Here is a 24,677-nt window from a genome sequence, read left to right as displayed (position 1 = left end):
CCAGCTCCGGCTCCAGCCGGGCAGCAGCACCGAGGGCGGCCGGAGGAGCCGGCGCTCCGCCCCGCCGCGGCCGGGCTCCCTCCCCGGGGCCGCCTCTCCCTCCGCCCCAGCCCCGGGACCGCCTCTGCCCTGCCTTCGCCCCGGCCCACCCGCTTTTCCCTCCCCTCCTCCCGGCCCGGGGCCGCCTCTCCGGCCCTGCGCCCCGTCGGCGGCAGCGACGTGGTGCGGTGCTGTGCGGTGCTGTGCGGTGCTGTGCGGTGCTGTGCGGTGCTGTGCGGTGCTGTGCGGTGCTGTGCGGTGCTGTGCGGTGGCGGAGGCTCAGCCATGTGGGTGGCGGTGCTGCTGGCGCTGCTGGCGGCGGCGGGGGCGCAGTACGAGCGCTACAGCTTCCGCAGCTTCCCGCGGGACGAGCTGATGCCGCTGGAGTCGGCCTATCGCTACGGGCTGGACCAGTACAGCACCGAGAACTGGCCCGAGAGTGTCAGCTACCTGGAGGTCAGCATGCGGCTGTACCGCCTGCTGCGCGACAGCGAGGCCTTCTGCCACCGCAACTGCAGCACGGCCGGGCAGCCGTCCCCCGCGGCCCCCGCTGCCCCCGGCGCGGCGCTGGAGGAGCTGCGCCTCCTGTCCGGGGTGCTGCGGCGGGCGCAGTGCCTGCGGCGCTGCAAGCAGGGGCTGCCCGCCTTCCGACAGGCGCAGCCCGGCCGCGACCTGCTCCAGGAGTTCCAGCGCCGCGAGCCCTACAAGTACTTGCAGTTCGCCTACTTCAAGGTGAGAGCCCCCCTCATCCCGCCCCGCTCCTTGATCCCTCCTCCTTTCTCCTCCCGCCTCTCTGCCCTGCCTCCGCTCCCCCTACCTCTGTCGCGGGCTCTCCTCTTCAAAGTCTCGCCTGGTGCGGTGCTACCTTCCAGCCGCGCCGAGCGCGTCTGTCGGTGCCGTGGTGGAGGGGGACAGCATGCTGTGTCCCAGGACAGTCTGGACAGACCACAAGTGCCTGGTGCACCCAGTGCTAGAAAAGCCTCCTGTCATGCCGACCTCGCCTGGCCCTCGGAGCAGGTTACTCTGGGCCACGACCTCATTCCTCATCACCTTCTCCACACCCCTTGTCACCTGCCTCATCTCTATTTCTTCCCTGCCCCTGGTCAGTCCTTGTTCCCCTAGGCTGCCAACCCTATACTTTGTAATCCTCTCCTGTAACCCACAGTGGGATTAGTGTGTGAGTTGTCTTTCCCCTGCTTACCCACATACCATCCAGCTCGCCCTTCACCCGTTTTTTACAGCTCATCCAGTATGTCCCTGAGAATCAGCCCTTCCAGCTCTTCCTTGACATCCAGTCACTGGACGCTGCCTTTATGTTCGGTAGCTGTGTCATTCCTGTCCCTCTCATCTTTCCATCTGCCTTACTTTCTAACCTTCTCTGGAACCTTTTTCAGACTCTTCGTGTCACAGCTCTGCTATTGCAAACGATCTTCACTGCTTCTCCTTCAGCGTGTCCACCTTCTTCACTTGCTCGTTTCTGGTCCAGTTCTTTCAAGTGCAGCAGCCCCCAGCCTGTGACTTGCAGATAGCCTTGTGCCTGGAAAACTCCAGTTTCATTACAGCTGTGAAAAGGAATGAAGCAAAAATTGGCTGCTGAAGTGGGACACTATAATGCTAGCCCTGGAATGGTATTTACCTTTTGCTCTTTGGTCAGCCAAGACTGGGAACACTCTTAACAGGTTTCATCCTGTTTTTCTAGCTTGTCATTCTTCTGTCCAGGATCTATTTGATAATTTTCTCCCTTCTCATGCTCACCTTCTGATCTCTATATCAAGGTCCATCTCTCCTGCCATCCCCTCAGATACTGCAATTATTTGCATTTGAAGTAATCAGGGCCTCTCTGTGGGGAGGAAACAAGCTGAGCTCTTTCCTTAGATTGTTTTCTCTTTCAGGGATTCACTGCTAACCTACCCCAGTATTCATTACATAGGGTTGTATGCTTGTGCACTGTTTTGAGATTGCCTCTTGAAAGCACACGTCTTCTGAAACTGTTGCTGTGTCCTGTTTTCAGGAGTGCTGTTTTCTCAGCAGTTTTTCCAAACAGATGCAGGGAAGTGTGCTCTCATAAAACCAGAACAGTATCCACAAGCACAGTATCACACTGGCGTCCAATGCCTTCCCTAAGACCATGCGAAAGAACTTGATACATTAAAGCCTCTGCCTTTTCAGTGAGATGGCAGGAATTCCTCAAATTCTCAAAGCCATATATGGATACCAAAATGACATCACCACAAATGTTGCCTCTTCTTATCTTAACTATTAATTCCCCCCTTGTGGCACATACAAAGATTGCAATGTATGGATAACACCAAATATCTTTCCTTCTTACCATTTCAAATACAGTCAAGTAACTGCCAGGTAGGAGTGTGAGAGGGAGATTGGAGGAATCCCTCCCCCTCCCTTTAAACTCTTTTTTTCAATCACATTTGCATTAAGTTTGAGCAGCCTAGTTTGGTGGGTTTGCCTTGAGTGTCTGTTGTTTATATTGTGTTTCATACTGGATTTGTAGTGCAGCTCCGAGCCCTTATCTCTGTCTTGGGGAGTTCTGAATGGGCCTTCTAGATCTACAAACTGCTGCATCCATAGGACTTTTTCCTGGCTGGTGGTTTCTGCAGAAGGAAGCTTGCCCCCTTCCCCTACCCCTCCACCCCCTCAATGGCATTTATAGTAGAGGAAGAAGTGGGAGGAAAATGCTTTATGTAATTTTTTAGAGTGACTGTGTGTGTATTCAGGTGGGCTCCACAGAGAAATTTGCCACGTTGTAAGATTCTGGGAGTAGCTTTTCCTGCGCTGCTGCTTGCTCCTCTGGAGGGAGCTTTCTCAGAGCCGCTGAGCTCACTTAGGAGTGTGTTTCTACAAAACCTTTCATTTTTTTCTATGAGATGAAAATGGAAACCAAGGGTGAATCATGAGCCTAAGCAAAAATGAGACTTGTCAGTCTCCCAAGGAAGCAGGGTTACAGCTACAGCACAAAAGAAACCAGGCATTTGACGAAAGTGCAGCTGAGATTTCCCTTTGCATTTAGCACGGTCTGGGCTGAGTGGAAACACGTAATTTTGGGACAGCCAGGAAGGGCAGCTGGCAGAGTTCCAGTGCTGGGCCACTGCTAGCGGCACAGCAGCAGTGCGTGGGTTGAAGTCTTGCTCATGTGCAGCCGTCTCTCAGGTTCCTTTCTGAAATGAAAGGGCAGTTTCTGTGGATGCACGCAGAAGGCTGTGTGTGCACATGGGCCTGGGATTCTTGCTTGTTTCCAGCATGTGCTGCCAAAAGCTATTTCACATGTGAGCTATTTCACTCTGTATCGCCTGTAAATCAATATGTTGAGTGGGCTGATGTGGATCTTGGCCTAGAAAAAGGGTTTTAACATTTCACAAATACCCCAGACCTTTTCTTACTCTCTCACTCTTCCTATATATGTACATATATACTATGTAATTTATGAAAATATGCATGTCTATGTGTAAGATTTTTAAAAATCGTAAGTGGAATGCACACAGAAGTGCATAGGTGTTTGGTACATGCAGTTGTAAATGAGAAATGAACACTTCACAAAGTATATCTAACAGGGATTAAAGTTTCTTTAAAAATGGGTGCAGAAAATTGCTTTAGGACACAATTTTTGACCAAGTCTCTGCAGTATGCTCTAACTTTGTAATACCACCAGGAAAATATATTATAGTAATAATGTCCTCTGTGCTGCTAGGCAAAGAAGTGACATAAACACATACAAACAATGATGACTCCTGACCAGTATCCGTAGGTTAGCATGTACTTGCTCTGAGATTAATCCCTCCCAGGAGCCCTGGTATAGACTTTTGCTTTGTCAGCTCTATGTACAGGGGAGGGCAAGGGGTAAAACTTAATCTTTTTGATTTACAGTAATCATCTATACTGTCTGCAAAAATATTAGACTTCTAAAGTTAAAAAAAAAATTGCTCATAGTGATGCAGCTGGGAGTAAAACTGGGAAGAATTATATCAGTTTTACTGTACCATTGTATCTGCTGAGACTGTGCTCTCAGTAGGTTTGTGAATATAGAGAATGCAGGAAAATTCATTGACAAAACTAGGAACTTTTGAACTGTTTGGGTTTTCTTTTCTCCTGCTAATATTTTTTTAACACATTCTTTTCCTTATCCCTGTTTAGGCTAATAATCTTCCAAAAGCTATTGCAGCAGCTCACACATTTCTTCTGAAGCATCCAGATGATGAAATGATGCAAAGAAATATGGCCTACTATAAGAGCATACCTGATGCTGAGGAGCATATTAAAGACTTGGAGACAAAGCCTTATGAGGTATGCTTTTTATTTAGGAGGGTCGGCTCTTTTGGTACTGTTCTATTACTCCTCTTATTGGGTGAGATTCAGGGATCTCATTTGCTTATTTGTTCTCAGTTCTTAATCTCCCTCTTTTTGTCATCTCAGTCATCTTTGTTCTGCCTTCTTGCTGTATTCAGTAATTCTCACCTCTCCTGCACTGAATTGTTCCACAAATGAGTCACAGCAAATCAGACAGATGCGTACCCGAAAGCTGCTACTTGTAGATCGCTGCTGGAGCTAAGCAGGTGCCTAGTTAGCCAAATTCATGTGTGCTGTAGTGGCACAGCTGAAAATAGCTCAGACATTTGGCTTCAAGATTCCATTGAATATCTCTGTCACAGCCTGTGCTTTAGACTCACACTGTTACTTCTTTCCAGCAGGCTTTTCTTCTGATTGGAAATTGAATTACATACTCTGGTCTATAGGAGATACCTGTTAAAATCCTTTAGTCTCCTGTATTTATATCCATCTGGAGACCAGTTCATACAGTCATCCAGAAATGTAGAGACATCATTTACTGTATTTGAGTTTACACAACACTTCTCACAGCTACTGCTGATTCATTCCTGCCAATTTTTCAGAATCTCTTTGTCAGGGCTGTGAGAGCGTACAATGGCGACAATTGGCGGACATCCATCTCGGACATGGAACTGGCTCTTCCAGATTTCTTCAAAGCTTATGATGACTGCATAGCAGCCTGTGAAGGCTCCCGAGAGATCACAGATTTTAAAGACTTCTATCTTTCCATTGCAGGTGAGTGGTTAGGACACAGGAAGGAAAGATGTCCCCAAAATGCATCTTAGTTTTTTCCTAGGGTTGGTTACCCAAGTCCTGTTCCTCAGTTTAGGCCAGTTAGGAGTTTATTAGATTCACTGAAAACTGCTTGAATTCTGGTTTACTTTTTTCCTCTCTTCAGTAACATAAATGAGATCTATCAGGAAATCAGAGCAGAGATATTACATTAGCATGGAAGTTCTGTGTCAGAGCAACATAGATGTGTAAATAACAACTGCTCCATCTGGGTAGCAGTGGTCATCCACCCAGGTCTCTTGATCATCATCTTGGTATCAGTTTGGCCACCTTTGGGGCTCAATGGTTAGCCTGCCTTTGAAATCAGCTTTGTGGTTTGTGTAGGTCTGGTGAGCTGTGTCTCCTTTCTCATAAGTATGGCAAAGTTCTGTTGGCTATTTTTAATCTTTCCTACATTAGAGTTTTACTAGTAGGTAACATCTGTATTTTGTGTGTATAGCCAAAAAAGAAAAAAAAAAATCCATTGCTTTGCAAAGGAAAAGGGACATTAACATTTTAAATTGTTGTCAAAATGGCACACACACATTTCTTTCTCATGCTCTTTGGCAGTGAAAGGAACAAGTAATTTCTCTGTCAGTGCTCTGACAGCTCAGTGTTGTTGACAATATTTTTGTGGGGAACACCTGCATGTTCTCTCAATAAGCTTAGAAATTCTCTTGCATTTTTTATGTTTTATATTGCCCTAAGGAAAAACACACCGATTTTTTGTCCTAAAGCCATAATATGTCTTGGTGAGGGGAAACTTTTGGGAAGCATGTTTACACAAGAGCAGCTTCAGTTTCTCGTGCTCATGGTGTGCAGCTGGTATCCACCAGCGCAGCTGACATGGAATAGCTATTGCAGGCTATTCCTCAAGCCTTGACTTGCTCTTGGGCAAAACAGGCAGGTGTCTAGGATAGCAAATATGGAGTGGAGCGCAAATCACAAGTGGTAAAGCAAGAAACACAGACTTTCTTTCACAGTGGGTCAGAGCTCTGACATCAGGACAATTCCCAAGGCACTGTAAAGAGTAGTTGTCTATGCTCAGCTGTGATTGACACTTACTGTCACCCTTCGTCTTCCTCTTTGGAAGGAAAGGACAACTCCCAGCAGTAGTGATGGCAAGGAGAGGTAGGAATTACTTCATGATGTCACCATGGCCATGTTCATGCATTTCAAGTATTTTGCTCTTGAGATAAGAATGTTCACATTTATTTGCACTGCCTGGGCTGAATCGTGCTTGTGTTCCAGGGAGAGATATTCTGCCTCCAAGGGTCTGCATGAAGCAGATGTAGCAGTAAGTGTAAACCAGAAGTATTTGGGTCTTGCACTAGGTATGTATTTATTCCTGAGCAGTGAGTTATGTTAGGAAGCCAGCTGTCCTCATTGTGTGGGATCATTTCACTGAGGGACTCACATCTCTGGCTTTAACTGCTGGCTGGAATTGAACACCACTGTGTCTGGAAATTCCACTGCTCTTATAAAAGATGGGTCTGTTAATTTCATTAGGCCAGTTATTTTTAGTTAGTTTCAGCAGTTATTTTTAGTTAACCTTAGTGTTCTTCATGTTAGCAGTTTTCAGGGATGAAAAGTGTTCTTTTTCCTTGGTCAGAAATTTGCTGCACAGGCTTAGCTAACTTGCTTTCACCTGCCAAATGTGGCTAACAGGGAAACTAAGACTTTAAAATATTTCTTTTCTGTGCTGTTGATGAATATGATATATCCAGAAAATGCTTGAAACTTTTTGCTGGAAGGTTTTCTTCTTTATTCTTTTATTCTTTATTCTTGAGGATAAAATCACTTACAGTCCTATATTGCATTATATATAGAAATTTTTAGACTGGGTAAGCTTGTGAACTTACCTGTTTCTGTCTGAAAGTTTTTCTGTGGTAAGCAGCATATTCTCCTCTTTCTTCTCTCTTAAAACATCCAAACTCTGAGCCCATAACACAGCCATCTCTGGAGGTTTATTTTGCAATCACCTGCTGTGTCTGTTTGTGACACAGTTTTACTCAGCAGCATGGGGACCTTATTTGTGCAATAACGTAGTGAAATTACAGAGGCTTGCAAAGTTTAGGAAAGGAAAGAAAGCACTGTTAAGTTTACAGCTAGGAAATAATGCAGTACTGTGTAGTACTCTGTAAAACCCACAACCACATGCTGCCTGCAGGTGTCAGTGAAACCTAAGTACTCGGTTCTCTGGAATTCAAGCTTTGATGCCTTGAAAGTCAGCCGTACAGATTTTTACAGGCCTAGTACCAGCACTTGATTCATGCTTCATATGGAGTTGTAGATTCTCAGTACTTCCAAGCAGCAGGATCCAGATGCACAGGACCCAGGAGAGCATTATAAGGCCGAAGTTTAGTGGGTGACTAATGAGAGAGATTATTACAATTCACTCTGTGCTATCCATATCCTCTGTTGCTGTTTTCTTCCTTCCAGATCATTATATTGAAGTCCTTGCATGCAAAGTGCAGTGTGAGAGCAATCTGACACCCATTATAGGAGGCTTTGTCGTTGAAAAATTTGTGGCCACCATGTACCATTACTTGCAGTTTGCATATTATAAATGTAAGTAGTGATTTATTTTGCTTAAATAATGCTGATGTTGGATGATGTGGGACAGATTCCATTCATCATCTTTTCCTTCTAATTTTATGCTTTAGAATGTAGGTAGTAGCCTCCAGAATCTACATTTTAAACTGTTCTGGGACAGAAAATCTAAGTTTCCTGATGTCTTCTGCTCCCTGTTGTCACTGTAGTTAACATACATGGGACAGAATTTCTTCCACAGACAAACCTACGGAGTATTTCATAGTATTTGCTTTTTCCTAGTGGATTCTTATCATCCTCTTAGAATGGGGCTAAATGGGTTTTGAAGAAAGAGGGGACCACTTAACAGAAATTGTAGTGTTTGGTGCTCAGTGATGACATATTTGATAGGTAAATTAACCAGTGAAAGTTGTGGTTTCTTGAGGAGCTGCTGGCACTGTAAAGAACACATTTCAGTTGTAAAGAACCCTTACAGCTGTTCCTGCAGGCTCCAATATCAAAGGGAAGACACATCAGCCACTAATAACTCTTTCTTGTGTTGTTTGACTACACACTTTACCTTGACCCTCTTTATCAATCCTAATAGAGAAGTAAGGAGGGGTTTAATATATTTTTGTTTGTTTTTTAAATAAATATCCCAGTGTGTATCACCAAGCTGTGGGGTGATACTGGGATACCTGGGGGTAGCATTTGGTTAGGATTTTCATAGAAAACCATCAAAGGTTGATGATGAATTGATTTTTGAATCATGGCCGTATGTGTTTCAGAACACAAAAATAGCATATCATTTCTGGGGAGCAATTTTTTTTTCTCTATGCAGCTGGTGAGGAGGTAGAGTATGGGCTGTGTTTCCATTTGAGTTTTCCAGAGCTTAGATAATAGTAGGAGTTTGTTCATTTACCTTACCTGGGTTTTTTTGGTGTGTGTTTATTAATTAGTGAATGACATGAAGAATGCAGCTTCATGTGCTGCTAGCTACCTTCTGTTCGACGCAAAAGATGAAGTAATGAAACAGAACATGGTCTACTACCAGTACCACAAAGACAAATGGGGACTTAAAGAGGAGGATTTTCAGCCCAGATCGGTAAGTCAATTACCTAAAATGCCTTCTAGACACGTTTCAAATATTTCTCTGAAAATATAGTGGGAAAATGTGGGAGATCTGCTGGTTCTGGAGTTCAACACATCCTGTTTTATTAAAATCATATAGAAAGTTGTACACAGAGGTGTAGTGTGTCATGTAAACAGTGAATGTCATTATAACTCTTCCCTTGCTGTTGAAATGTACTACGATAACATATAAGATATGATGAGAAGTAAACTCCTGGTACTTCTCTGGCACTTAGGCATATTTATATCTTTATGTACCTCTATAAATGAAGCAGCTGGCCCCTGAAATCTTTGGTGATGAAATCTCTGAGTGACATTCAGGCTTTTGTGAATCATTATTTGCCGACACATAGTTGCCCACTCGCTTGTTATTTCAGGTTCTGTGGGCACTGGAATGTGTCTGAATATGGTAACTCCAGCTAAACTGGCTTTCCACTTACTCCATTTAGAATACAGTTGGGTGGATGAGGATGGAAGAAGGCTCAGGACCGTATTGCATCTAATTATCTAGATCAAAATGCTTGCTGCAAAGAAGACACCAGTCCATCCAGCAACAATTGTCATCTGGCTTTGGAAAACTATTTTAAAAATGGGTTTCCATCCTGTTCTTAGATTTTCATGTCCAAGGAAATTTTACAGCCTGGACTGTGGCATCAAATTGTATTTTCCAATGTTTCTTGTTACCATGATTTAAGTCATGCAGCTAAATTGTGACACTCAGTGACTGCTTAGGCATCAGTCATATGGGCTGTACAACTAGTTAGTCATTAGCAGTATATGTCCCACAAATTAAATTTAGTGCCTTCTAGTCATGCCTGTTAGAGCACACATTTAATTGGCACAGTGGGAACCCAGGCCTGCCCTGGCTCTGCAGGGCCGAGACAAAAAGCAGCAAAAATGCATTTGGTTCTTTAAGGCAGCAACAGCAAGTCTGAGCTCACAGGAGAAGGGGACCGCTGCTTTGTCACTGCTTTTGGGAACAGAACAGTGCTTTATAACCATGTTGGAGACAATGTTTGGTGGTGGAGGGAGTGAGGGGTAGCACAAGCATGAAACTGCAAACCGCAGACAAATTTGGCATACATGTGCAGAGAGTGCAGAACAAGGGCCCTACACATGCACTCTGAATGTTTCATTGATAACTCCTGGAGCTGGCCACTACAGATAATTTTGTTTTAAAACACAAAATATTAAATGCACACAGCTGTATTGTACTTTGATCTATGTAGCTATAAACAGAAGTTGCTTGCTGTCCTAATCACTTGCCTGGAAAACCATAATGCCTCTGGTCTATTTCCAAAACGTGGTAATGGGGTGACAGCAACATTTGGCTCTGGCACTAACCTTTAGATGTTCTTGTGAAGGAGGGAGTCTCCTGTTTTCTTCCCCAAAAGAAATTAAAGGGAGTAATCAAAGTGGATGACAACTGGTGCTCACAAATATGAGAGTGTGTGAGTGAGCTACCCTGTGCTGTCCAGGCTGGGAAGTGAGGAGGGACAGGTGAGTGACCTGGCAGAGTTTCCCTAGCCCAGGCTCAGCCTGGTGAGTCATTATCATGCAAATCGGCTCAGGGTGTCTGTTTCCCAGAACTGCCTGCTGCCATAGGCCAGCACAGGGAGACAGAGGCTTTCTCCTGTCCAGAGCCCACTGGAATGCAGGCACAGGCTGCTGCTCAGCCCTGGCAGTCTCATTCCTTACTCTCAGACTCGCCAGTGCTTTGAAACATGAGGAGAGTGCTTTGTTGTTGCAGTGAGGGAGCCTGTGCTTGGGAAGATCCACAGGAGAGTTTGGAATATGCTGTTAGCTGTTTCGTTTCTCAAACACTGTGAACCCTGCCCGGGGTCTACCTTTACAAGGTCTGGGTCTGACTTCACTGGGATAGTTTCAGTACACATGTGATGACTCTCCCCTGTCTTGCTACCCTAAAGTAACAGAAATTTTGGGGTTTTTTTGCTAGGAGGCAGTTCGATACCACAACATTACCACACTCCAGCTGGAAATGTATGAATTTGCAAAGGAACATCTGATGGATGATGATGAGGTGAGTTGTCTAGAAATGAAATCATGGTCAAAAAAGCAGCAATCACATTTAAAGTGAAGATGATACATAGCCGTAATTTCAGGATTTCACTAATATGGACAAATCTTCTTGTAGACACGACCAATTTATAATAAATTTTTGTTTGGTAAGTGGACTAAAAGAACAAACCCAAAGAACATCATGTACCATTTAAAAGAAACATGACAGAATTACCACAAAGGTGAATATGTAATGCACTGAGCCCACAGGAAAAAAAGGAAACCCAGTTTTTGAGTTGTAGCACCAGGGGGCAGAGAAATCGTGTATATATATTTAAACCAAATGTTTTTCTGGATTTGGTGTTTTGGGGGGGCTGGAGGGGGTGTGGATTTTATTTTTTTTTCTGAAATGTTGTCTAAATTAGATTTAAAGGTTCCTTATGATTTTGTCCAGAAGTAACCACCTAAATTGCAATTTTTGTCCAAAGGAAGTCTTGTTATCTGTTATTTTTTTTCTCCTCAGTGGCATTTTGGTCACCCAGTCATGCTTTTTAAATGGTTGGAATTCATGACCAAATAACATATAATGACTACTATTTACACTGGAAAATAAGTAAAAGGGATTTTTTATTTTGGTGCAAGAAAAGTAGTTTAATTGCTGAAAGGGCATTTCCTTCCACAACTGAAATTAAAGTATAACTCATGGGAGGTTTTGGATTGCCTTTTGCTTTGTTTTTGGGTCCTTTCATTCAGAGGTTTAAAAAAATTCTTCAAATTATGAAATGTTGCTGGCATTGACAAAGTAAGAGCTGTGCTTAGTTAGGACACGAGGCAAGGGTATCTGTAATGAGCACTGCCAAGGTCTTTTCTACTTAGAAAAGACAAAGATGGTTTATGTTAAAAAATGAAAACACCTTTGCAATTTTTATTATCCAGCACAACATAGGGAGAGAGACTATTTTACAGCAGAGAAGTAATGTCTGTGCTGCCTTTGGTAATCTTGTGATCTGAACACAACTCTATGTAAAATTCCATTGCAAGGTTACCAGAATTCAGGAAGACTTTCCTGAAGATTTTGGTAAAACCCCCTGAAAGACAGTTTAATAAGCTTGCTTTAAGGTTAAGCTTAGATGAGGACTAGTCTGTATGTATTTTCATCAAGGTGTGAAACACTTGAGCACTTTTTATATTGCCATGTTGGTTTGTGCTTTGTTCATGATGTTTTCTTATGTTAGGAATCGACTTAATTTGTACTTTTTTCCTTCTTTTCTATCTGCTGCTTCAAAGCCCAGGGACAAGTAATTAAGGAGGGGGTGAAGAAGTCCATTTTGAGGGTTTTCCCCATATGTTGTTAGAAGAAGGGGCTCAAGAACAATCTTCAGCCTGCAGCAGCGTGTGTAGAACAAACAAGCATTTATTTGCTGGCATTCATTCCTGTAGCCCCTTTCACCAGGACAATTACAAATGACCTTGCAATCTGCAGGAGGGTGGCACAGTGTAAACCTCAGTTCGACTTTTGGGCTGACAAGGAAGTCACATTACACTGGATTATATGTTTGGATCAAACAACCAAAATTACTGGGCCTGCTTATGCCACAGATATCCATACCTCCCATTCTCTTTGTATTAGGAAAGTTACCATTCTTCTCAGGGGAAAAGCTGAAGGGCCTCTGTGCCCTCCCTTGCAGGGCCCAAAAACCTGTGAGGGATGGAGGCTGTCCATGCCGCTGGCTTGGCTCTGGCTTTTGTAGTGAACTCATAAATCCCTGGCTACCAGAACTTGTCTTTGGCTGCAGGAGACTGCCAGGGAGTGCAGACAGAGCAGGAATAGCACAAAGGTAAAACCACTGCCTTGCAGTTTCTGCTCTATGGGCAGGACCTGGTAGTATAAGTGGAATTTTTTATTTTGTTTAATATTTCTCCTGGCACAGATAGAAAAGTTTGTTCCATAGGAATGTTGAAAACTGATGAAAACCCCAGATAAGGCATTGCAGTAAAAACTTTATTAAAAATTGTTAAGGATGAAGGCAAGCTCTCTTCTAAGTGCATTCTGTTTATTTAAACCATGTGCTTGTTGGGCTGTAGTCCATACCTTCTGTGAGTTTCTGTGGTCCATGTTTGCTGTTTGTGAAGTGGCCAGTAAGACAGCCCACAAGATAATCTGCAGAAACAAAATAATTCTTCTTCCCTTGACGGAAGCGAAAAGATTGATGTGGCAAGAGGATTCCTTCCTATGTGAGTGTCATTATTTTCATGTGGAGAATCTCATTTTATTCAGACATCTCAGTGCTCCTGTATCCCAGATCATCCATGTGTCTTTCTAAATCCCATTAGCAAAGCGAGTGAAAACATTTGGCTTCCTCAGGAATACATAGCAGTAATTGCAGAGGCTGGAATAGGCAGTAATGGTTTTTGCATATGTTACTACAAGAAATACTGTCCTGCTTGTTTTACTCCATTAATGTTTTTCCACAAGGAAATGAAAAACTCTTAATTCAAACATTTAACACAGTAGAGGTGACAGCATATTAGCGCCAGCTAATTTTAAGAAAAAGTAATTATTCTTAAATATCCTTGCGGTTTTCCACAGGGAAGTTAAAAGAACATTACAGTGTTGTCATCTTAGTTGGCCATGGATAGACAAGCTTCTTGATTTCTGTTCAGATGTGTAATGCATCAAGGCTATCATGGATACAAGTCCTGGTACTGCACAGATTTAAGTGGCACGCTGAAATGCAGTAAAGAGCCAGACAGTTGGTGTAGATGTAACTCCAGCACCACACTAATTGTATGAGACGTGTTTTTGGCCCATAAAGTCAGCGTTCTTATGGAATTTTTTTTTGGGGGGGAAGATAGCTACTTAGCTGTTCTAAATTACATAAGAACCACAAGTATTTGGCAGGGATGAGCCTACAATGTGATTTTTCTTTCAGTACTTAATCAGTAGGTGAAAAGCTGTTGGCAGATTTGACCCACTTTTTTTGACATCTTTCTTTTTATTTGTATATAGTGTGTGTCCCATTTGTGTAGTGGTTGAAATTAAGATGCTCTGTGTTTCATCACATCCATGTAACGCAAAGAGGAATAAGTACTGAACTAATGTGACTGGTGGAAAGAGGACATAAGGAATAGCATCAAAACACAAGGGCCCCAGTGGAGTACTGATAGCAAATAGTTATCTGAATTCAGCCTATTCTTCTGTTTGGGAATTGCTAACAACATACTTCGAGCTTTATTAACTCCTTGCATATGTTCAAGTGATTTACACAAGTGTGCTTGTATCAGCAAGTTGTAAGTGCAGACCTATAAACCCTGCCCTGCCTGTGACCTCAGACCAGCACAGCTCCAACAGCACTGCTGCCCTGAGAAGAGCTGGTGGCAGCTGCTTCAGAGAGTTGCCAGCTAATGGGCAGTGTTGTGGTCCCTGTTCAACATACACTTTTTTAAAGAAAAAGGAAGATGAGGTGATTTTGGTTGTTTTCCATCATCATTTTCTAGTGGAGATTTTTCCCATATGGCTGGGTCTTTCTGCTTTCTCCTCTTGTTTCTGCACCACTGGATGTGTGTCTGGGTCTAAGGTGTTCCTACTCCCATTTATGCCACTTTGCATGGGAAACTGCCAGCATGGTTGGGCTTAAATGGCAGGATGGCCCCAAGCTGCAGGTACTGGCATTAGGAGGAACTTCTACTGCCCAGATTCTCTTAGGCTTCTGCATGCAGCAGAAAGCAGGCCAGAGAGCATAATTAGAGCTCAGAAACAAGGCCACAGGAAGGCTTCTGCTCTCTGTGCAATTGGTTCAATGTTGAAATCCCTCTGCAATTGGGTTGACTCATGTTTTATAGGCATTATAAATATGTTAAGGAGAGAGCACATTTCTGTTTTACTGTAAAATACTACTGTAATAACTGCAGTGTACTGTAATCTCTGATAATATACGGGAAAAGAACAGTTAAAGGTTCAGAATATATTATTAAAATGAAACAGGAAAATATTTGAGAAAGTAGTTAATATTCATGTAAAAAAACAACTAAGCTCTCTTAATATTGAAAAAAAAAAAAAAGCCCTAAAAGTATGTGGCAGTTGGTCACAGTGTGGACTATGTATCTGAAAAAGAAATAAGTTACAGGCCAAATAATTTTTCTGCACAAAGAATTGAGTGATTTTCTTATTTTTTCCCCAGCTAGAATGTGAGGAATGTCCAGCCTGGACTGTCCAGCTCATGGAAGTTCTGGCAGGGCTTTGAGGTGGTCGCAGTGAACTCTCAGGTTTTAACTGAAGGTTAGATCAAGAAACTTTCTCTTGGTTGAAGGCTGAATAAACCTTTCAGGCTGAGCCACTCATTGACACTTGCCTTACTGTTACTCTCAAATAATGTTTTCCCCTTCCAAAACATTGCTGGCCAGTGGGGTGTGTGGTTGTGTGTGTGCAGGCTCTGCCAGGTCCACAAAGCAAATGTCCTCCACAGTCATCTGTATCAGGTATTTGTCTTCGCTCTTCAAGGTGATTATTTGTTCTTGAACAAAATCTGCTGATTTTCATAGCCTAACCCTTGTGATTACTCCCATTATTTACTAGGACAATAATTAATTATAAGGCAGCTAGCTCCTCACCTAGAGGCCACCCTTCTCACCACATCCTGGTCACCTACACTCAGTACATGCAGGAATCAAATCTGTTAATCTCACTGTTGAACAAGTCTCCAAAGACTGAGGTCTTTGAACTTCAGCAAAATTTGAATTTTTGCTCTGAAGGACAACTGGGGGACATTTTGTAGGTTAAATAGTTTTCTTCTAGGTCATAGATTCTAAGGAAACAAAGATCCAGCCAGTTCTTCATGCTCTGTGGGTTGTCTCTTAAGGCTGTTGGATGAGTTAGAATAAAAGCTGTTTCCTATCCATTCCCTGGTAATCACACACGAAAGCATGCCCATAATAATAATAATAATAATAATTTTCTGTGGATCTGAATTCATTTTAGACCACTGTCTTTTATTATCTTCTCTGTTTCTGCCCTGAAGAATGGGATATCCCACTGCAGTACATACAGAATCCCTATAGGAGAGGCCATTAGCAGATCTGCATTGGAAAGCATGGGTTATTACAAGAAAGTTAATTGTTTCCCATAACTTTTCCAGTCCATACTGGGAAAGGACAGAACAGATTACAGGTGGAAGCAAGGACCCATGAATGATTAATGCTTGCATTTGCAGAAGGCAATCATAGCAAGCCATGGCAAAGTGTCTGGGTCTGTCAGGGCAGTGCAGCTGCTGCTTGCTACTGTTTTTAAATGATGCTGTTGAAAGAAAAGTTAGTGCTGGACCATCAGCCTCAAGTGTGCCGTAACTGAGCTAGGTGCTCATAGCTTTTCCTCTTTGCTGTTTTATTTTAATAGTTGGCCAGGAGTCTCCAAAGTACAAATGTTTCTCAAAAAAAGCTGTGTTTTGTGAGTGTGAATGTGACATTTAATTTTGCATGAGGAAGGGCCTGGCCTACAACATGGCCCAATGTATATCATGGTCTTGGACACTCAGTACATTGAGCTACTAAGTGAGGAGTTTTGCATTCTTCTCTTTTTTTGGTCTTTCATTTTATTTTATTTTTTCCAGTGCTCTAGCTTCTCTTATGATGGTACCCCAATCTCACTAGCCTGGGTTACAATCTCACTAGCCTGGGTTAGCTTACTCAGAATTGACCAAGAATTCTGTTTTAAAATTATTTTTTTTATTATAATGCACCTACTCACATACCCTCTGTAAAACCTTCTTGAATTAACTACTGTGGCACAAAACTTGTTCTTTCTGTCTGTGCCTGTGTTCAGTTGTTAATCTACACCAAGAGTGCTCACTTCATGTATCTAACAGATAATTAGAGGTTCCAGTTGGACAGATCAGCTTCTGATTCCTCCTACCACTCAGACCAGTCTGGGAACATTCCCTTTTTTCTGCTCAGTGTCACACCTTGCAGGCTATACCTGTCCCATGTTTTCCCATACATCCTTGGTCTGTCAGCCCCACTTTCCACTGATTGTCCCTGTCCACAGATTGGGAGAGGGAAGTGTTTGGCAGCACAGGGAGGGAGGCTGTGGGTGCCACAGAGCTGCTCATCCTGTACCTGGCAAGCCTGTCCACACTACTGTGGACAGAGGAAATGCTTCCCTGCACCTGACCAAGCAGCCCACGAGTGTATTTGCCACTTGTTGGCTGCCTAAGTATCACTCATGTGATAATATCACTGGTCTGGCAACAAACCCTTCTCTTCCTGAGCTCAGCCACACTTCACGTCCTGATTTCCTACCTAGCCGCCAGGTATCTGCATCACCTTTTGGGCCATGGGTTGCTCACCATGACTTACATCAGCACCGCTGTGTTTATGGGACCTGCGTTGGAGCTGGTGGTTGTACTGCCCTCGAGTAGCTGGCAGCAGAAGGAATTACGGGTTTGCAGCCGACTTTGCATGGAAAATTGGATGTTCTTTCTGAAAAAGTAGGGAGGAGCCGAAGAGCACAGCAGGTGACAGGAGGGATTCTGTCTCACTGAGGGAGTAAATCGTATCGAAGACGCATTTCAGACTCCAGGTCTGCAGGCATAGATCAGCACCAAGTTCCTAGATGGGATTTTTCCCCTGGAATGAGCACCTGTGGAATATGTACTGAGTTCAGCCAGCTGAATGTCTGGTGCAGTGTGAAGTGAGTGCTAATGGGACAAGGACAGTGATCAGCCTGGTGACAGCTGCCAGTGTGACAGTGTGATGGCCTCCTCTGAGGCAGCGTTATCACCATTTCATTGGGCTGCCAACCACTCTACTGACAACTTGAAAATGTTTTACGTTTTGATTGAGAAGGCTCAGGCAAAAATATATTAACTGGGGTTTTGTTTAATCTGGAGGTTTTTGCCTTTTCTAAAATAACCAACATCCAGGCAATTATTCAGTTGTATTGCAGAATATTTTATGTATATTGTTTCAGTAACTGTTTTTATATTTTTGCTACATTTCAACCTCTCTTATTCCTCAGTACATCTAATTAGACCACAACAGCTTCTGCAATGCTTTCCATTGGAGCTGTTTCAGACACTAGATAGTTCATATTTCAGGTTTGTTTAGGGATTTTTTTCCTAATATTGTTGCATTTAAATATCCTTTTTCATTTCTTACATGTTTCTGGATTTGAAAACATGCCAGAAATAAAATCTTGAATTTTGTCTGTATGTTATGTGTCTTCTGAAAATTTCTATCTTAGTGATGAGTCTGCCAATAATATGAATTTGGTTACTTAAATATTTTGAACAAATTCAAGGCACAAAAAATTGCCATCCTTCAGTAATAGCTGCAAAATCTCAGTGGTCTTTTGAGATGGAACTGTGAAGCAGGGAGTAAGAACAGCAGTTATTTCAGCCAGCTTTCCTCCTGCTTTTATTTTTGTTTGCTCAGTTTCACTATTTTTCTCCCAGCTAGTCATACCTCCTAAAAGTGTAATGTTGGTATTTTTTAATCACAATATCCATAATACCATTATTGTATTCAAAATAGACAAAATTTCTCTGTTTCCTCTTACTGTTTTCATTGTCAGAGTTTTGATGCCCTTTTCTGACCAGACTAGAAAACAGTGACATTTTGAGTCTCAGAATGTGTCTAGAAGATGCTGTCTTTCTAAGGAATGCCTGTTTGGACAAAAATGTGCTAAAAATTTAATTGGGATTGTAAACATCAGTTGAACAGACTGAAGCCTAATACAGTTCACAGAGACTTGGAATGGGTGGTGAAGGAAGGAGGGAAAATGAGCATCCAAACAAGGATGACTTGCTTTCAATGAAACTGGTGTAAGTTCTCATTCATTTAAATATGAGAGTGAGTATGAGATGATCAGGTTTTCCAACAGAAAATTACCATTTGTTTTGAAAAAAACCTAAATGACCTCTTAAGACCTTTTTAGACCACAGGTTTATGTCAATAAAGAAAGGACAGAAAGGTTTAAAGGAAACAGAGTTAAATTAGGAGCTTATCAGAACATTGTAGTTACTAGAGTAAAAGGCTGGAAATGTAGCACTGAGCATCTGCATCTCTCTGCTTTTAAGTTGTATAAAAAAGTGAGGATAGGCACAGGTATTCCCACAGGGTCTCCCCTCTCAGGCACTGTTTCTGAGCTGTGCATGGAAGGCAAACCAGAAAATGCTGGTGTTTCTGAGAATGTCAGCAGACGGGCTGCTGCAGTCAGTTTTGAGTAGTTTGAGATGCTGCTGCACATTTACTGCTTTTCACCACTGAAGGTGTTACCTTGGGGTGATCACAGAAGGTTTTAGCTCAGTTACCATAGTTTAGTTGACAAGACAGTAAGTTCCAGCAAGTGGGGCTGTATCATCCCAGAGTACTCAGGCTTGACTGCAGGAAGACATTTTACTAAGCTATAATAGGACATAAAACTACCTTAGGAGTAGTTTAAATAGATTGTTACACTGTGTTAGTGCCCTGTGTTAGCAGAGTGAAGCTTGTAAGTTTTCTGGTCTTAATCTAAATCCAGTATATTTGTTTCTAGTATGGAAAACATTCTGGTATCTCTGGTTCTTCACATTTTTGCTGCATTGAAGCATGGCTTTGTGAAGATCTGTGGCTGAAAATGGAGAAGGTGTGTGTTGAAGGGTGTGACAGGGGATGTAAACAGTTAGAGCAGACATACAAAGTTACGGTTCTAGAAAATGCTTTGGCTTCAAATTTTGCAGCTTTCTAAAATTTTTTAATGTTTTATGGTATTCTAACAAATTCCTAATTTAACAGGTGCTTTAAACATTTATTCCTCTCTAAGTCTGAGGATTTCACTGTCTATTTAAGTACCTATAAAGGTACAAAAGGATGTACTGTGAAATATATAACATTTTCTCTTTTTAAAGTCTGTGTCACTGCAAGTCTTGTGCTACACCTGTATGGGCCATTTACCTGCATTTTATAGGTTTGTTAGACTAGTGTCTGCATGGAGGGTGTTAAAAATATTCGGACACCTATCATTGCAATTAATTTTTTTTATTAAAATAGCAGAAATTTCCCACCAATTTTGGGGGTTAATTTATTTCTGTTAAATTTTATCATTTCTAGGGTGAAGTTGTGGAATTCCTTGATGAGCTGTTAGAAGTGGAGGAAAAAAAGGAATCCTGATGAGTGAAACCACCACAAAGTATTTTACAGAAGTGAAGACTCACCATTGCTCCTTACTATTGTTTTTGATCACCTGTAGTTCCAGTTAGATATACCTCAAAGGTGCTTCTTTATGCTGCACTTTCTATCCCAAGAAAATCCACTCCTGAAAGGTCACTTCCATGCTGCACTGACTCTTCTGTGAGCATGGCTTTTCACTGTGCAGGACTGGTGCACATGAGTTTCCCCCTCGAGCTTTCTTTCCCTTACACAAACACAACAAAACAGACTGTTTCTGTTTTCTGGGATAACACTAAGGTTCTTCATTTTGGTGCTGTTCTACTAAGTTGTAGCAGTACAGCTAAATTCTCAAGAACTTTTGTCAGGTTATGAACTATGGAAGACATAACAGTTCCTCTTTCTGAGCTATGAATTGTATTATTTATATATGTCTTTTTATATGATGTTGAATAAAGTGTTGATGAATCCTGGTGCACCTGAAAGATAGTAAGGTACATTGAAATAGCTGAAATAAGGTGATTAACAAAGCACAACTAATGACCTTGTAAACATTGCTTAAAGAATTCTGAAAGCAGTGTTGGTCTTTCTTGAAATCTAAATTAAATTCCATTATGTGAAACTGAGAATAAAAATAATTTTTGCTTCCTACCAGTTGTTACTCTTTCTGTTAAATAGCCTGTGGTCCCTGTTGAGGTGGGGCTACTCTTGTATGAAATACTGATAATTGATGTATTCTCCTCTGTAAAAAATTAGTTTGTGTGTTTTTTTCAGCCTGGTGGGACTATTTACATAGTTTTCATCCAGAGGCAAGTACTGGTGGAAACTGAGGTGACTTTCAGTGGAATAATGAAAAACATTTTCATGTGATTTTTTTTTTAATTAACTGTACAGCAGCCCAATACAGAAGTATTGGTACAGACCAAAAAAGGTATGATAGAGAACAGTAATGAATTAGTGCTTAAGTCTACTGAAGAGAAAAAAATCCCCTTGAACTCAGAGAAGGATACAGGATGAAATCCTCTGCTTTCCTCTTTTGTTTTCAAGGATCAAGTCCTGCAAGTGGTTTCATCAAGGGGAGATGAGCATTCTGTGCATGTGAGCATCCAGAAGAGCATTCACCTCCTATGATGGAATTGTAATTCAGCTGAAAGGAAGTGTACTACAAACCCTTAATCTGCTTTGAGTTTTTAAAAAGGCAAAACATGGTCTACATCAGCTTGCCAAGTTGTTGCTGCTATAGTTTATATAAGCTGTAATAGTCTACACTATTGAGTGTCTATAGGGAATAAGAAGGAGAATCCAAAGGATGAGGTTTCAGTGTCCTTCAGTATATGACAGCAATGAAACATTTGAATTTGAGTGTGAATGATGTTTGGAAGATCAGATTGGCTTTTTTAACTGTTTTAATATAAATCACAACTAATTAAATCAACTGGAGTTGATGGGCAGACTGTTTTAATCTCAAAATCTATCAAGAGCCTTTTAAGTTTAGGAGATTTTCCCAACTCAGCTTGTGGTAAGGAGACCAGAAATATGGCTTGCTGTGTGCCTTGAACTGACAGAGGGTTGTACATACCGCATTTCCTCATGGTTTTGTTCTACATAATATTACCACTCTGCTCATTGTAATTTTATGTAAGAATTGAAATTTGCTTTTTGTAACTTTTTAAAATTGTTTACAAGCAATTGATTGTAAACCATCACTTCCCCCCTTGAAATACACTAATATTCTACTGCTGTAGCTTCTCCAATTTATCCTTAGTTTTCTCTTGTTGGAGGTATGTGTATGCTCAAAGGAGAAGTTACTGCTCTGGAGTTCCCTTTTGACCTTCTGCCTTCCAGCTTGCATAGACAACTCCAGATTTTGTCCTCAGGAGCTCAACCAGTGATGGGGGAGACTTCACTGCAGTTACAACTTCCTTGTGAGGGGAAGAGGAGAGGCAGGCACTGATCTCTGCTCTGTGGTGAACAGCTACAGGACCTGAGGGAATGGCCTGAAGCTGTGTCAGGGAAAATTTAGGTTAGATAATAAAAAAAGATTCTTCACCCAGAGGGTGGTTGGGCACTGGAACAGGCTCCCCAGGGAAGTGGTCACAGCACCAGCTTGACAGAGCTCAAGAAGTGTTTGGATAATGCTCTCAGGCACATGGTACAACTCTTGGGGTGTCCTGTGCTGGGCCAGGGTCCCTTTCAGCTCATAATATTGTGTGATTCTGTGATAGCCAGTAGCTTTAGCTTTGATACTCTTAGCATTCAAACCAGGAATCCCACCATTAGAGTGTTGGAGATGGATGTATCCATCTACATTGTCTTTGCTTTACAGCATTTTTAGTTCACTTTTTTCTATCACCATTTACCAAACTGACTTCAGAGCTCTGCCAAGCTCTGGCTGTTCCCTTGGCTGTTTGTTTCTGTGGTGCCTTGTGGTGCCCCTGCTCCTGTGTGCTGTCTGTAGGTACTGCAGTGCAAAGCTTCAAAGGCTCCAGGAGTGATGGTTGTAATTCAGGTTCCTGAGCCCAAGGTGTTCCATGACTGTACATCCCATGTGGAAATGGCATGTGCATAAAGCTCCTAATCAGGTGTTGCCTGTTGGTGGAGCAAGTAGCATAGACTGCAGTAGGTATGAGAGAAAGGAAGTTCCAGGACCTCTTTGTTTTGCACCCAGAATTACTTCTGTCCAGTTAAAGAACTCCATTCCCCTTTCCAGCATTGTCTGAGAGTCCTATTATGTTTTTTAAAGAGCAAAGGACATGGTAAAATACTGCCATATTTTCAGTCCACCAGTGAAAACTAAGCACCCGAGTTACCTGTTTTGTGATTCATTTGACTTCAACGGATTATAGTGGGAATACGTTTGATTCCTCTGAACCCTGATTTTTCCTCTTCATCAAACAGTTTTTCAGTGGTTATTGCAAGTCTCTCAGGTATTATCAATTTTCTGGCAAGCTTGTGATTTGGTCTTCAAGGCTTCCTTATCTAATCCCTTCTCGCGTTCACTGATTTCCTCTTGATCTTGCAGCTAAACTCCCCTCCCATTGTGCCTTTTCAGGTGGGGATTTCATGGTTTACTAAGATGTTCATCAGCCAGTGATCTATTTTTCTTAAGCCTACTTAAAGTAAGTCTGATGTCCTCTACCATTTAATTTAATTTGAGGAGGAAACTGATACTCTTGCAGCCTCGTGAGATGGCACCATGATCCCTTTTTCATTTTGTTCAAGTGTCTGTGGATTTTCTTTCTGGCTTTCTTCATTTCCACAACGTACAGTCCCAAGCCAGTTCCATCTTAATAAGTACAAGCAGTTCTCAAACCCTTGTTCTTTTCTAATGAGAAATAGCTTCTCTTCCAGTTCTTCAGTATTTATTGTGGCTTTTTTCAGCATTCTCAGGTTCTTTCAAGTGATTTTTCTTTTCCTGCTGCTATTGTTAAATGCCAGCATTTACATGTGACTGTAATAACTTAGTGTCTCTTCTTCCAATCCTGCCAACTCCTCTTGGGAGGCAGTGGGAATATTCTTGCCTCCCTTCTGCCACCCCAAATTCCTGCAGTTATGAGTTGTCAGCAGCTTCTGCCTAACATGATGGGATATTTAGATTTGTCTCCACTTTTGGCAAGGTAAAGTATGATGCTGATGCTCATGGAAACATCATCGTGTTGAACACACCGTATTCACATGACAGGTTTGAGTGCGGCATTGGTACTGTATCTCTGTCCACCTTGGCGGTAGTATTGCCTGTTGTAGAGCTGTACAGCTACACTTTTGAATTACTCACATTTCTAATAACAAAGCTGGCTATTCTGGTAGGTATATATCTCTGTCAGTACTTGCAAGCAAGTCTGCAATAATTCCCTCTGCGTGTCGTTCTGTCACCACTTGGAGGAGAATGGAGGGTGAAGTTCATCTTTTGCAGATTTGTAGCACAGGGGGTTGCATGCATGTCAGTCCTGAGCTTGTTTTCTTGTTGAATGGGGTCCTGCATGATGGGCAGCTGCTTGGAAGCTGAAGATCAAACTGAGCTAGAACCTGTCACACTGAGGTGCATATTTGCTTAGGTGAAAAACACAATTGCTGGCTGTCAGGACATTCTTTGTTATGCAAGAACTAAAGCTTGGGTAAAGGAGGACATGCACAGGTTGAAAATCAGTGCATTTCACAGAATCTGCTAAGACTATAGTCCCTTTTAAATTAATGCCTACTCTTACCAACAGCAATTCTTTTTAGTACTGGCTCCTTGCGAATTCATCCTCACAAATGGCAACATTCATTAAAAAAAGGAAGAAGGATGGTAGTGATTTTTCTCCTCAAAGCTTAATTTTGCTCCCATAAAAGAGCATTTCAGGCTCCATACTTCTGTGCCTCGGCAATTCCTATTGCCAGTAAAATCAACAAATACTTCTAGAATGATCAGTTCTGGCAAATTCAATGGGTATACAAATGTCCTGCTGGGACCTTTCATTTGCCATAGCAATCCTGCAAGCAGACCTTCATTACTTCTGTTGACAAGGCATGAGCCAAAAGCAAATTCAAATTGCTCCATTTTCCAGAGCTTTACTGCTTTGGAATGCTAGAATATAAACCCAAAAGTTAGTCAGTTGCTGTTCTTAATTCACCCAAAGAGCCCATCCAATCAACGAGGTGTCATTTCTCCATACTTTTCAGAAAACCTACCCCCCCTGAAAATCTGATAGCATATCCTGCTTTAC

The 24,677-nt window shown here is 42.2% G+C and overlaps 1 protein-coding gene across 2 annotated transcripts; it reads left to right on the top strand.

The window, feature by feature from the left end:
- Positions 1–161: 161 nt before the first annotated feature.
- CRTAP (cartilage associated protein) lies at positions 162–20,622 on the top strand. Of its 2 annotated transcripts, XM_015619962.3 has the most exons (9): positions 162–222; positions 283–771; positions 4,186–4,335; positions 4,941–5,112; positions 7,591–7,719; positions 8,640–8,785; positions 10,769–10,852; positions 19,361–19,450; positions 19,915–20,622. In XM_015619962.3, the coding sequence occupies exons 2-9, from the start codon at positions 325–327 to the stop codon at positions 19,972–19,974; spliced, it is 1,278 nt and encodes a 425-aa protein (XP_015475448.1). In that variant the 5' UTR covers positions 162–222; positions 283–324; the 3' UTR covers positions 19,975–20,622. The 2 variants fall into 2 exon arrangements, with proteins under 2 accessions (XP_015475448.1, XP_015475449.1); XM_015619963.2 differs by lacking the exons at positions 162–222; positions 19,361–19,450 and having other exon boundaries at positions 311–771.
- Positions 20,623–24,677: the final 4,055 nt, after the last annotated feature.

The sequence above is a fragment of the Parus major genome, chromosome 2, assembly GCF_001522545.3.
Source record: "Parus major isolate Abel chromosome 2, Parus_major1.1, whole genome shotgun sequence".
NCBI classification, from domain to species: Eukaryota; Metazoa; Chordata; class Aves; order Passeriformes; family Paridae; genus Parus; species Parus major.
This window is presented reverse-complemented; position numbering and strand designations above follow the sequence as displayed.

What these genes read in the sequence shown, in the direction of transcription:
- CRTAP (XM_015619962.3), top strand. Translation starts at nt 325, where the DNA reads ATGTGGGTGGCGGTGCTGCTGGCGCTGCTGGCGGCGGCGGGGGCGCAG. An exon ending in TGCAGTTCGCCTACTTCAAG is followed by an intron (nt 772 to 4,185) that starts GTGAGAGCCCCC and finishes ATCCCTGTTTAG; the next exon opens with GCTAATAATCTTCCAAAAGC. An exon ending in GCAGTTTGCATATTATAAAT is followed by an intron (nt 7,720 to 8,639) that starts GTAAGTAGTGAT and finishes TTTATTAATTAG; the next exon opens with TGAATGACATGAAGAATGCA.